Raw genomic sequence first — 14,536 nt, forward strand, 5'->3', positions numbered from 1 at the left:
TTCACATCATTGCCTGGTTGATAATTGAGGTGTTAGGCCATTGAATTTACTCCTATAAAATTTGATATATCCAGTTACATCAGTGCACCAGTCCCAACTTTATTTGTATGTGAAACTAAATGATTAGCTGTATAGATAATTAACACAGTAAGAATGATACTTCTGGCAAACATTAGCATGATAGCATTATGATATGTAATCATGTTCCCAGAAGCTTCTTTGCTTATAATTTATTTGTAAGTTGGATTTGATGTCCTGATTTAACATCAGCTAAATTAATTCCACTTTCCATTCAGCCTCGTGGCTTTTAGCTAACAGGCGTGCCTTTCTCCTCTCTGTTGACACAGGGCTGTAAAGTCATGTCCACATGGCAAGTTAAGGTCAAAGAAGACAACAAAGTCCTGAATAAGGAACCCTTTTGTCTACAGACTTGGGGTTTCTGCATTCATTCATGGAAGTTGACGTATTCACGTTTCCTTTTCTTTGTGCGCATTTCTCAGTCATGTGAGCTATATATATATATGTGTGGATTCACTTCCGGCTTTAAATTTTACTTTAGGATAGACCTTAATCAATCTGTTCCAGCATGTCAAAGCATAATGCATTCAAATGTACTGGTTGGACTGGATGAGAAGAGAATCCTTCCTGTTAGGGAACGTCACCACAACTGGCACCTGATGAGTTCAGATCTTGCTTTGTAGTCTATAACTTGGGACTCGTCACAGACAGGAAAGTGAGGTCTAGACTAGGAAAAAGCAATACATTAACAACTAATTCTGAATGTCTGTAGATGTGAACATCATACATGACCATACAGTTTTCCAGTGTACATAGAATTTAAAGTCATGAAGTCAACAAGCCATTTTTCTCTTAATGCTGGTGTCCAAGCCAAGCTGTATGAAAAATAAAAGCTTGTAACCTGTTTTTCTTCTGAGGACACAGTCTATGCCAGATTCTTTGGACAAAACAAGACAAACCCCTTCTGTTTTCTATTTGACTATTAATTCCGCATCACTACTACCTTTTCAGTCAGTAATGGAAAGTTAAATACTGTAAGTTTGCCTTGATTGACATGATATGCACACTTGCAATGGAGCATGTAATGCCTTAATAACAGAGAAAACACTTTTTCATAGGTAACCGAGCAATAAAAACTGGAGACCAGACAAGCCTGGTCAGGACTCCTTTAAAAGGCATCAGTATTTGTTTGCTATAAATTAAGCAGATAGAGTTTGATGTTCACTTTCAACCCGAGCTGAACACAGTCAGCTGCACGAAGTGAATTCAAGTCAGTTCAAGCAGAGCAGTTTTACATTATCTGTCATCCAGTCAGCACTGCATGGAAAAAAGCTAAACCTTTAAGCAAAAAAATGGACCAAAGCCAGTGCAAACTAATAAAAAAAACAGCATAATGCTTCTGGTTAAATGCTTTCAGGGATCTCTAACATCCTTTTTTAATCAGGAAGAGAAGCAGGAAGGGCCCTCTCTTTACACTGCAAAGGGGGCATACAATCAAACATCCTGGACCTTCATCTCAATCATTTTTGGCAAATGCTGGGACTCATATTCATAACACGGACAAATTAACCATATTGTGCCACAAGGTCCAAACCTCTAACGCAGTTTAGTGAGTCACACTTTAAATAGCATTTAGTTTACTAAGCTCACGGACCACACAGGAAGAGGCTAAATGCTATTAGGGAAGCAGGTCTCTCAGACCAGCCACCACCCATAAAAACAATGCTTTCTTCTTAAATATTCTGAGATGGAGATATGTTTGTGAAGCTATTGTTTTTGTCCCTGTAGGGGATTCCTCTTCTGGCCAAGCGCAGTTTGAAGCATTGCTCCTCATGATGATGAGGAGGTCAACAGAGCTGATGACACACCTGCAGGAGGTCTGCAGGATAATGGTGAGAGACTCTCATCTGCAATTTGGATGCTAAAGTGAAGTGGCAGCAACTAAAAAAAGACCGAGGCCTCTTTGATGAACAATTAAACAAGGACACGGATACCAAAGTCAAAGATCGCACCCAATCCTTCTGATGTTTGTTTGCATATCCCAGACTTTCCTGCTTGTCTCTGCTGCTGTGAATCTTCCTTTGATCTGGGCACAACCCCTGTCCATCCCACTGACACCTCAGTGACACGAAGATCCATAGAGCTCAACACTGAATACAAATACACCAACTTATTTCTTTCTAAAGAAAAACATCTCAAAGTAACCCTTCTCACTGTGCTTCAGGACAGGGTATGCAGTGTGGTTGAGCCATGGCTTTCATTCAGGCTAAAAGCCTTCGAGATGGAAACATGTTCAGCTCCCACTTTCCATCTTTACATTCCCAGCTAAAGTCAACTTACTGTTTCAGCAGTTTCACTGCAACTTGACCCAAGTTTTATTATTTTTCTGTTTCATATTTAACCATTCATATTTAACACTGCTTATTAATATACTGTGAATTTTTAACACATTATGAATCAGATGTGAGCCACTGCAAGGCATGTTTACCAAAGACAGTCATTTTTCACACAAACAAGAGCTTGAAACATTACTCCAAAAGGCAAAAGAATGAAAACAGACAAAAGTATGACCATCCCACAACGCCCCCATCAATAAAACATTCTTTAAGACATACATAATAATAACACTATTGGAGCTGTGGCCTCCTTTCCGTGTTGACACAACACTGCACTTGATGGGATGAAAGATAGCAGAAAGCCGTTTTTTTTTTCCAAGTCTAACTCTGAATCTCTTTCCATTGAATACTCCATGCACAACCAGTGGCTCATGGAAAGGCCATAAATGCTGCAGATGGCTTTGTTACCATGTATGAACAAAGGCCTCAAATCTGTTCCTGCTACTTTCCCACCGCAGAGGAGCTGGTTCGCGTGCCAGTGCTCGTGCTGTTCCCAATGAACCGGCGAACCGCTTAAGTAACCCACACATCTAATCCCTTATTCCTTGCTGGGTTCTCACTGGACAGACATAAACTACAGAATGGAGAGTAGATGCAGTTACTGCACTATAAACATTGGCTAACTGAATGAGAAAACAAAACTTACTGTTACAGCTTTTGCAGCTGGCTCCAAAAGCCAGACAATCATCATTACCACTAACACATATCTCAATATAAACAATAATCAGAAGGTAAGGGTTGCAGTTTTTTTAGTATTGAAGCTATTTAGCTTCCATCTGTAGTCCACAGCTTATAGTCTGACTTCTTTTAACCAGTCATGTTTGGTTGCATTGAGGTAAACTATCTGTATGGTAAAAAGGGATGGCATTTGCAGAAATGCAGTGAGTATCCATAGCATCTTAAACTTATTTCCCCCTTCAGGACTGATTTCTGAGGGTATGTGACATACTTGTTCTCTAAAGCTTAAATTATGCCTGTATGTTGCTGTACCTGTACATGTCTCCTAGGACTCAGTGTCACTCGTTAGAATTACTGAACTAGACATCTGTTTGTGGTGTCGGTGCCTTTTGGAGCACTTAATGGAATTACCAGACAAATAATATGGCTTGAAGCCTGCACTCCAGTTTTGGGCAAGGAAATTCTAACATTTTATTTACATCTCAGAAGGTTTGTGGTTTAGAACCTGGATGCAGTGTTTTCAGTGGGAGAAAAGTTTCATCACTCATCCAAGTGACTTCTTCTTCAGAAATTTCCTTACCTGGATAATTGAGTTTGCATCAAGACATTTTGTTTGCATGCTATTTGGAACTAAAGAGCAGGTATCAGTGATTGTGGGATGCACATACAGTCTGCAAAAGCAGCTTACTAATTAATCCCACTAGCATAAGCTGTTACCTTAGCTCTCCAATCGCTCATCCAAATATGATCACATCTGGCTCCAAAAACCAAAACCAGCGATGGCAAGAAGGCTTCAAATCAGGACTTCAAAAACAATTAGGTTTCAATACAGTTGGTTTTAAAACATGTCAGGTTGCAGGAAGCACATCTTTACTTATTAGTGCCAGCTATGAAAATAACACATAAAATTATTGTTTGTGGTTTAGGCTTAATGGTAGTGGAACCAAATGAATAACATTTACAGAAGCGGAGTTTTCCTTGACTTTTAGGGCAACACAATAGATTTATTGTACTGAACTGTCTCTTTGCAGACAAAAGAGGTAAGAAGAACAAAAGCTGCTTCCTTTCTGGGCTTCCTTTTGACGACATAGATGTCTAGCCTCGGGTGAGTCTGCTGCATAGCACAGATCTTCAGTTGCTCGACAGAAGTATCAGTGCTGCCAGATAACCTGTCCTCTATAGAGGCACTATTGTCCCAGGGTGAAACCGAAATCCTGCACCTCGGCAGCAGTCTCTACCACTCAGACATGGTGCAGTTCATCAAAGCATGTAGAGAAGGCGGAAGAGGGGGGATAAATTATATTCCAGCTCCCATATATATATATATATATATATATATATATATATATATATATATATATATATATATATATATATATATATATATATCTGACAATGACTCCAGCAGATGTAAGTCTGGGAAGGTCATCAGAGGACCTCTAAGGCAGAGAAGCAACAGAAGTGGTACCAGGATCACTCAGGACCCTAAAATGCAGGCAAGATGTTCTCAGATTACACAAGATCATAAACTATATTTCATTACCAACATTCATCCAATCCCAGAAAAGGAATGGGTTCCTAAAAAGTGATGGGAAAAAAAACAGATGACTGATGAGGAAAGCTGGCTTGTTACACAGGGAAAAGCACTTACTCGGGATGCTGAAATGCACTGCAGGACTGAAATTTAGTCATGATTCAGCTTAACTTTTGCAGGTGTGCAAGCACATGTAAATTCAGAGGTGGAGCTAGACTTCCCCTATATATTATCTTTCTATCTCATTCTGTCAACAACTTGATTAACTCTGAAAAAACACGTTAATATAAGCGGGTTATATTGTGCCAAAAGCAAGCGAGGGTGCCTCAGGGATTAAGGATTTAGCTCTTGACATGCTCTTGTGATTAGTTTCATCTTTCACTGGTTAACTCGTGTCAGTTAGAAGGGTTTTTAGAAAGGTTTTACTGCATATGTCCAGCTCACCAACATTCTACAACAAAAGGTAGACATCTTGAGAAATTTTTGAGTGCACAATTAAAAAAAAAAAAGAAAAATCACTGTAATAATCGCCTGTGCAGTACAAAGCCGGTCACAAACAGTCACAAAGGAGTAATCATTCTAACACCATTTAGCATTTCATCTGGGAAATAAATCACCCGTTATTACTTGTTGTTGGCTGCTGGGTGAAGCTGTGGGCATCATTTGCAATAACAAACTGATTGTGCCAGTGTAAGGAATGAAGAACGGCAGTGCTATTATGCAGCAAGAACACGGGACTGACAGGAGGCCTTCCTGAGGGAAAGTTTTCTGCATTATCAAACCACAAATTCATTTCCAAAAGCCCTAATAGCACACTTACAACCAGGTGGGCAAAAAGGGGGAGCAAAGTGTAGATATTTAATAACCTTCAGCATTGTGCAACTCAGTGCATGTGATGTGCTTTGCAAACTTCAAAAAATGGAGCTGATTGTGTTTCAGTGACAGAAACTGTTCCAGCACAGAGACCTTCAGAGTGAAATGGGTTAAGGGGTCTGTAAACTGTGTTTAAAAAAGAGAAAAAAAAAAAAGAGTCCAAGCATGAAACAATGTGTAAATCTCAATCAATTTCAAGTTTTTCCCAACTTGAGTTTTTTTTTTTTTTTTTGCTTCTTCTAAGTGTAAACTACTGGCCAGATGTTCACAGCAATACAAACACTTTTTAATAGGTCAAACAGACACTGCTAAATTAGACTGACTAGTGGTGCTTCCCTGGAAAATGTGTATCTCCTGGTCTGATGCTCAAAGGACTGCATTCTCCTTATGGACTGAGAAAATCATCCTTCTTTTTCTTGAGGGTTATATAAACCTTCAAACCCCTTTTCTCACAAATCCACTGTCACTGAGACTGGAATGGGACAATTGTTTTCTTCCTTTTTGTTTTGACTAGTGTTGCCACAATATCAAAATTATGACTTTAATGTGATATCTGAGGCGGCATGGTGACGTGGTGGCTAGCACCATCAACTCAAAGCAAGAAAATCCTGGTTTCAAATCCACCAGCCAGCTGGGGTCTTTGGTGTGGAGTTTTCTTGCATGGGAACTTCCACAGTCCAAAGGCATGAATGTTAGGTTAATTGGTGATTCTAAACTGGCCATAGGTTAGAATGACTCGCTGTGTCGGCCTGGCGATAGATTGGCCAGGGTGTACCCCGCCTCTTGCCCTATGACAGCTGTGTGACCACGACTTGGACAAGGAGAAGAAAATATATGGATATGATATCTACATAAAGCCTGTCCCAGCTGTCCTAGGGCGAGAATATTTAGTAATCTGCTTCCTTTATTTTATTTAATTGTGTTCCTTCCTTCCTTCCTTTCTTCCATCCTTCCTTCCTTCCAACATCGTTCTTTTTTTTTTTTTTATTTCCTGGAGAGCTACGTTATACAGTACTACACTTACTAAGAAAACCTTCACAGGCAGACATGTAGTTAAGAATACAATAGCACCTTGGGCCAGCATCTGTAAGCTTTTATTACTTAATCAGACAAAAATAAATGTTGTTTATGCAATATTGTCTAAATCCAGTCCAAATAAGCACACTGGTATCAGTATGTTTTTATACACATAGATTCAAATCTCTCTAACACTCACTAAAACTGTCACCTGAGCACTAAACTTCACAGACCCTGTTGTTAAGTTTTCAAGTGTTCATGATGTAATTATTAAGAAACACACTCCCCACTGGTTTCAGCTTGAGTTATTGAATAAACCTGCTGCACAGTGATGGCACGACACCCCCCCCGCTCCGCCCCAGCAACTCTTTCTTTAATCAATAACATCACTTCATTTTCTTGTTACTTGAGTTTATCGTGATTGCACAATGGCCCAAATATGCAAGCATTTGTTATTCGGACTTTTGATTCCAAAGGGGCGTCATCGGAATGGATCTGACATCTTGTTCAAATCAGTTTTGACTGTTATGGACACTCTGTGCTAGCGAAACACAGCGTGCCACATAGAAACATCTGTGTCATCCTTTGGCCAAAAACACCACGAATCAACAACAACAACTTCAACTATCAAACCATATGGTGCAGCTCACATTTTCCTGGAAATTCAAATGGGATCAGCTGTTCAAAAAGAAAAAGAACAGTAATTAAACCTAATAGTAGTGCACAGCATATCTGTCATTACAGCTGCTCGTTACTAATCTTCTCTGGTCTTAATAAAATTCCAAAATCCTTATTTACTGTGGGAGACTTGCTGCTGCATGAAATGTCCAGTTTGTTTAGAAGCCCAGAAATATTTAGGGACTCTGTCTTTTTGGCTCACAAACACTTTTGATTTGTTATGGTTCTTTAGAAACCGGCACTGGTCTTCACTTGCTGGACCCGACAGGAAAGACGCAGCTTACACGTGTCCTGCTGGCACTGTGAGCACATGCTTATCTGCTTATAAAGAGGAACAACACTGTAATGAGCGTAGGCCATCGTGATTCATGAGAATAGGAAGTTAAAGCCATTAGGGAGTAAAGGCTCACTGGGTCACTTTCTCTCCTGACATCTGGCCTCTGTGGGATCCGAGTCACTCACACCAATGTGGTGTCATTTTGTGTGGTTTTTTTTGTTTTTTTTTAATAATTTTTAAGTTTTTGATCATACGCTAGCATCTAATTTACTACTGAAATGCAGGATCGTTCTTGGGTGCCAGAGTTCTGACTTTTTTTTTTTCTTTTTTTTTAAATAACCAAAGGATAATGACAATAGAAAAAAAAAGTCAATGAAGGAACAGTCATAACACTGCTATCTTTAAAAATAATAAGACTACCTTGTTTCAGGGCCAACAAAACACTTAAACAGGCAAAGAAAGGACATTCATCAAATCCCGGCGCCGTATCATTTGCAGAAGTCAAGCAAAAAGACTGTCCAGTTTGACACATTTTCATGTGAGGATCAAATGTTTATCATCTTTGACTGTGTTCAAAAGACATGCAAATAAAGGTGAGCATTGCTGTGAGATTTTGTTTATGAAAAAAGGGGGGAAAAAAAATTCATGAACTGTACTTCAGCATATGCCAATTTAACCATAAAGCAGAATATGGAAAACACAGTGGTCACATTTCACAAACAGAGGAGATTAAGAACAAAAGAGTAAGTAAGCACATTTTCAAAAGCCACATCCAGTGCCTGCATGATCATCAAAGTGGTGCAAATGTTCATACTTGGTCATCGCCATTTATTTATTTATTGGTAAATTTTGCATTTGCACAATTAACTAATTGTAAAAAAAAAAAAAGAAAGAAAGAATAAAAGAAAAGACCCTTTTCACTCTGTATTCATTGTCAGTGACTAAGCTCCTCTGCGCCTCTCTGTAGCTTTAACCAGGTTACATACCAAGCAGCGACACTGTGAGAAACTTTCTCCCCCATTATTCTGGATCATGTTTCTCTGCGGCTTCGTGACCGGCCCGTGATTTCTCTGTGATTTTAAGTAAACGCTGGACACGCAGAGAGGAAAAGCGAAAGTCTGCTCACCGTTACGACCCAGCTACGTACACTCTAACATACCTTTATTTTCCGCCAAACCAGCGAAGCCCAACCACAGCAGAGAGGTGAGACCGATCCAGTTGAGAAAACGGGCTGCCATCGTGTGTGTGTTATTTGAAGCTCCCGGTGAGAGGGTGTCATTCCATGCCAACAAGGCGCGATATTCCGCTTTCCTAAAACTTAACAACGTCGCCTTTCCCCCCCCCTTTCTCGTGGAGTAAAAGACTTTTCCTTCTCCGGGTAACTCAAACTTTGACAGCTCCTCCTCCTCGCAGATATCTTCAGCAGTCCCAGCTCAGGCAGCGAGTGAGGACTAACTACTGGCTGTTCTGACGTCAGCAGGAGGGAGGACAGATGCGCCTCTCACACTTCTCAGGTGCAGGCAGAGCATACGAAGCCCCCCCCCCCCCCCCCCCCCCCCCCCAACACACACACACACACACACACGCACAAACGCACACAAGGCAACCTTTTGGGAAGATGGACTGCCCCATGTAAAGTGGTATCGGCTACAGCATCCATTAACACAGGTACAGTTACATGCAGTAATACCAGTGATACACAAAAGCTGAATAAACTTCCTTGAGCAAACAAAAGCAAAAATAGCTGCAGAAACACCTGCTTTTATGGTCTCTTTCCTTAGTTTGGCAAAGAAAGCAAGTAAGGAAGAGAGTGAATGAATGACAGTTAAAAAAATCAAATACAAATATATTTACCATTTTCTTTCATCTTTACTTTATCATTGTTATTGTGGTTTTTGAATTTTGCTGCAAATTTTTTAGCAAAAACACGTATATACTAAAGTAAAAAAAAAAAAGTGTATATACAAGTTAAAAAAAGTGCTGGAAACACTCCTCAGATTTTGGTCCACATATTGACAGGACAACATCATGCAGTTGCTCACAGATTTGTCAGCTGCACATCCGAATTTCCCATCTCAGAGGTGCTCTGTTATTCCGATATTTGGTTTGCCTTTTGAGCATGCTTAAGAAACCAGTATGAGATGATCAGAGCTTTGTGAAGCAGCCACCAGAAAATGGATATGCTGTGCTCATAAAGTGATGGAGATGGTCAGGTACTAGAGGGCCCCAACATACACCAAGAAAATATCTCCTACACCTTTACACCACCAACAGCCTGAACCTGTGAAAGAAGGCAGGTTTGATCCATGCTTTCATGCTGCAGCAGAACCTGAAGCTGGCGAGTCCAGGCAACGTTTTTCCAAATCTTTTATTGTCCAGTTTTGGTGAGCCTGTGTGAATTGCAGGCTCAATTTCCTGTTCTTTGCTGATGGGAGTGGCATGCAGTCTTCTGTTGTTTTGTTGTGCGTTCAGAGATGCTCTTCTGCACACCTTGGTTGTAATGGGTGGTTATTTGAGTTACTGTTGCCTTCCAATCAGCTTGAAACAGTCTGGCCATTCTCCTCTGACTTCAGACATCAACAAGGCATTTTCACCCAGAGAACTGCCGCTTACTGGGTATTTTCTCTTTTTTCAGACCATTCTCTGTAAACCCTAGAGATGGCTGTGCAAGAAAATTCCAGTAGCTCAGCCCATCTGGCATAAACAACCATGCCATGTTCAAAGCTACTTAAATCACATTTCTTCCTCGTTCTGATCCTCAGTTTGAACTTCAGCAGGTCATCTTGACCATGTCTGGGTAAATGCACTGAGTTGCTGCCACTGGGCTGGCTGATTAGGTAATCAGACAATCAGTCAAACAGGTTTACCTAATAAAGTGTCCAGTGAGTATACTTCCACTGAAATCAAGGAAAACTGTCTGGCTGCACTAAAACCAGACTGATTAATTAGTTTATACACAATAAGTTTGTGATCTGTGCTCAAATTCAAAGATATATTCACTTTAAGAACACTAATATTTTCTGAGGTTGGAAAGGAGGATAGCACAAAGTGGTTAAACATTGACTGGTTTTCCCGTACTTCCTTGCTGGTTAAGGCAATATTTACTGTGAGCTGGTGGCATTCGTTGGTGCAGTTTTCTGATGCTGCTTTAACAGGAGCTAGTTCTGTCAGCTTTGGGTTTGATTGCAATCCTTTAGTATTTCTTTAAGTAACCACACTGGCCCGAATGACTGCAACTGGACTGTAGAGAGCTAAAAATGTAATTACAGCATCGTTTTACAGCCGAAAAGCCACTTTACTGGTGGATTTTTATCACTTTTCAGTAGACTTGAAGCTATTTTAAGTAAACACCGTGGCAGAAAAAGCTAGTATGATGATGACTCATCCAGGATGCCATGCCTATAACTTCTAGAAGCCTCACTGAATATGCCCATAAAAACAAGGGCAACAGTAAGTTTTGACATCCTGTTACGATTGGATCCTTTTTGGGGGTTTTTTTTGTCGCTGTATGAAAGACAGTCATCAGAATCAGTGTCGAGCAGGGGTTGAATGTAGAAAATGTCTCGAGAGTGCTGGTGGCGTCTCTATCTTATGGGCACTGAGTCTAATTGGATGTCAAGCTGCTCAAATGTGTTTGTTGTTGTACACATATCAGACTCTATGGGACAGGAGTGATAGAAATAATTTTTCACACTGCTGTATATTTCATTATCGCGGCCTAATGGCACAGCAAAGTGTTTTTGCTCGTACTGTTGGAGGAAGAGCTTATTGAGTCTGGTGAAATTATGACCATTCTCCTCGAGGAGAAATTACTTAATGCAAGGCTAACGTTTCACTTGAGACAGCACAGTGAACGCTTCTTTTTTTTTTTTTTTTGCTGTGCTTTGGCTGTGATGCAACTGTCAGTTTGACTGTCGTTAGTACTGGGGGGTGGGGGGTAACCCGGGAAGGGGGGGGGTTAAAATGGTCCAAAGTTCACAGGAGGTAAAATATTCCTCTTGTACTTTTAGCAAAATTAAATTTTAGCTTCACTTCAAGGCCATTTATCACATTAAGATACTTTGAAACCGAGGTTTGCCTCACACTAAGCCACAGTTGAGGCCGAGAGAAAGCAAAGGGAGAAAGAAATCACCTTGGCTACTTTCCAGTCGCCAATTTCTACACCAATGGCCAATATTTCAATTATAAAATGCTTCACAGTCTGAAAGAAAGATGTTCCAGTTGCCATCCATGTGCTGTTCTGAGGCTCTTTGTGTCTCAAAGAACTAACAAAGCAGAAACGCTAAAACAAACAAGACTAATGGCCAGAAGCAGGAAATCAAAATAGAGTAAGATAAAGAAAGAGAGAGGAGAAAGTGGTAAGAGTGGGATGAGAGATGTCAGCTACAGGCTGGTAAAATAATTGCATGTGCTACCTTGTAATAGTCTTACATTTTCCATCTCTCATGCTGAATAAGCACCATGCGCTGCGGTATTTGTTTCTCAAGGAAGATTATAGATTAGCAGTACGAGTTAATTAATCAAGCTCACATTTGCAGCTTGAGGTCTTTGAAGTGCAGCAAAAGCCGAGCATTATGAATAATTCTCAACCTCTAAAAACATTTATTTAACTAATGTTTATAGAAGGACTTATTAAGGGGTTCAATGAGGCAGAACTGGTATTTGACCGTGTTGTTGGGAGAGATTACCCCTTTATCCTTAAGGTCTGATGAGCTTGACAGGGCCCAGATGGGCTGGCAACATCCCACTATTTTTTTTAAAAACAAGTGCAAGAAAGTAACAGCCCCCACACACCACTGCTGCCATTATTATGTCTTTGTGCTGTTTCTTGTACATTATAGGGTGGAGACGAGTAGAACATATGGGATCATATAGGATCCACTGTCACCCGCATCTGCTGCAAACAAACATCACAATAGTGGGGCTCCAGAGAAAGAACTTGATGATAACCAACACAAATAAAGCAGTTTAGTAGCGCAGCAACAGTTTTGATCTTCTACAAATGTTTAATAATCCAAACATTTGCTGGTTCCAGCTTCTCAGATGTGAAGCTTAATGCTTTCTTTCCCTCATATGATAGACTAACACAAAACTAAATGTGTTTTGGCCTATTGTTTGAGTGAAAAAAAGAAGAAGAAATTTACTGTGGGCTGTCAGAAATGATAAAGCACCATTTTACTATGTTTATACATTGTACTAACAAAAGGATGCATTTTAATTTAGCTGAAATAAAAACCCTGGCAAAGTCCTACTGTTTAGCATTTAAATGTGAGACCTTTTTAAGAAAAAAAAAAAAAATAGATATGAGGCACAACAATGAGCAGAGCATTTATTTGAAAACTCATGATTACCTTTTTGTAGAAAGCATAATTGTACATTAGGCCCTTCTCCTGGAGAATGATGAGCAGAACTATTAAACAAATGATGATTTGAGTTACAAAATATTGGTTTCTGGGTTGCCAGAATGACAACTTCTTCATAATGCAGACGAATCTGTTTAGAGGCTATACCATTAACTCTTTAATGCCTTCCTGTGAATCTCACTTCTCTAGTCTGGACCGTCATGACTGCCATATCGCTGACATGTGAGATACTGCAAGGCTGAGATTAGATGTGAGTGAATCTGTAAAAGCTTTAATAATAGCATAAATCCCGTCTACAGCGGTATGGTTGAAAAGCCCCAGGCGTTCACAGCAAACTGTCAGCCACCAATTAATTAGGTTTAATTAGAGAAGCCAGTGAGATTACCTTGTATCGCACCATCTGCCCCCCTTAAGGCAATTCTCCTTCAGCTAAACTTAGTAAATAAAATAGTAAAGGCAAATATTTGATTTTAGGAATTTGTTTGTTTTGTAATACTGAGTTCACACACACACACGTGCATGCGTCTTATTGCATAGTGTTTTACCTCTCCCAATGAGGCCCCTGGTCTTTGGCTCTGAGCCATGCTCACTTGCCGGAACATGTGGTCTCCATGGTATCTCAGTGGGGTACACAGTAAACAGCTCAAAGTAAATGAATGAACCTGTTTTAAACCAATAACAGTGCCTTTCTCAACTTCCCAACCAGTTACATCCTGTTTCAAAACATGGAACAACTTGTTTGCAGTTATGAGTAACGAGAATAATCACCTGAAGGTTCTGTGTGTTCAGGCTCCAAAGGTAATTGAGCTACGGTGCTTTAGTATTGTAATGTGCGTAGCGAGCTTTAAAAAAAACAATACTGATTGTGGCACAAATCAGTGCTAGTGAATACTTTACAAGATATAAAAGTGTGTATAGTATACAGATACTCCAATAAAGTAATACACATATTAGTTATTAATTTTTGAAGCAAAAATCTAATTTTAATCTTGTTAAGATGACATTTCTACTAATGTATGTGGTTCTTAATAGGCTATCATTTCACAGCATCACAGCTGGGTAGAGGGTACTCTTTCCCAAATCTGGTGCCACTGATCTTGCTATATGCTGTGTGAATGAGGACCCAAATGCAAACTCTCAGGTGAGGTGAGGTGAGGTTAAAGCGAGCCATTTATATACATTACAAAAACGGAACCTCAGAACTATATTCGTGACAGATCTCTTCCAGTAAGCGACAGCCCATGCCATCAAATTTGTTCTGATCAGTCACTGAATGTGAGTGACTACGGGAAACTCTGAGTCATTAGGAAGTGATTGACTGGCTCTAGCAGTGCACATTATACACTGCACTGTGTCAAGTCACAAATATGTCAGGTCGCCAGGTGACATTTAATCCAGCCATGTGCTGTGCAGATTAGAATCAGAATCAGACCGTAGATGTAATCAGCTCAGATTTCTCTGCAGGTAGCCTCCTTTGTTCCACATGAACATCAGATTCAGAGACAGTTGAAAAGGTTTCTTTTTGAAATTGTCCACTGGCCCAGACAGAAGAGTGCAGGACAGGACACACTGGGAGGCTTAAATGTTAACTAGGCTACTCAGCTTTCCTTGATGTCTCCATATGATCTTTTTTATACAGTTCCTGAATTATTTTCCATATCAGCTGAAAAATAAATCACACAAACCTCTCTCCTGGGTACAT

At 40.1% G+C, this 14,536-nt stretch overlaps 1 protein-coding gene across 1 annotated transcript in view; it reads right to left on the reverse strand.

Annotated features, from left to right (window-relative positions):
- egfra (epidermal growth factor receptor a (erythroblastic leukemia viral (v-erb-b) oncogene homolog, avian)) overlaps positions 1-8,902 on the reverse strand; it is a 49,310-nt gene extending 40,408 nt beyond the window's left edge. The window contains 2 exon segments of the mRNA XM_030751576.1: positions 8,631-8,718; positions 8,721-8,902. Coding sequence (XP_030607436.1) covers positions 8,631-8,718; positions 8,721-8,750 — 118 coding nt within the window. The 5' untranslated portion in view covers positions 8,751-8,902.
- Positions 8,903-14,536: the final 5,634 nt, after the last annotated feature.

This window comes from Archocentrus centrarchus, chromosome 17 (assembly GCF_007364275.1).
Source record: "Archocentrus centrarchus isolate MPI-CPG fArcCen1 chromosome 17, fArcCen1, whole genome shotgun sequence".
NCBI classification, from domain to species: Eukaryota; Metazoa; Chordata; class Actinopteri; order Cichliformes; family Cichlidae; genus Archocentrus; species Archocentrus centrarchus.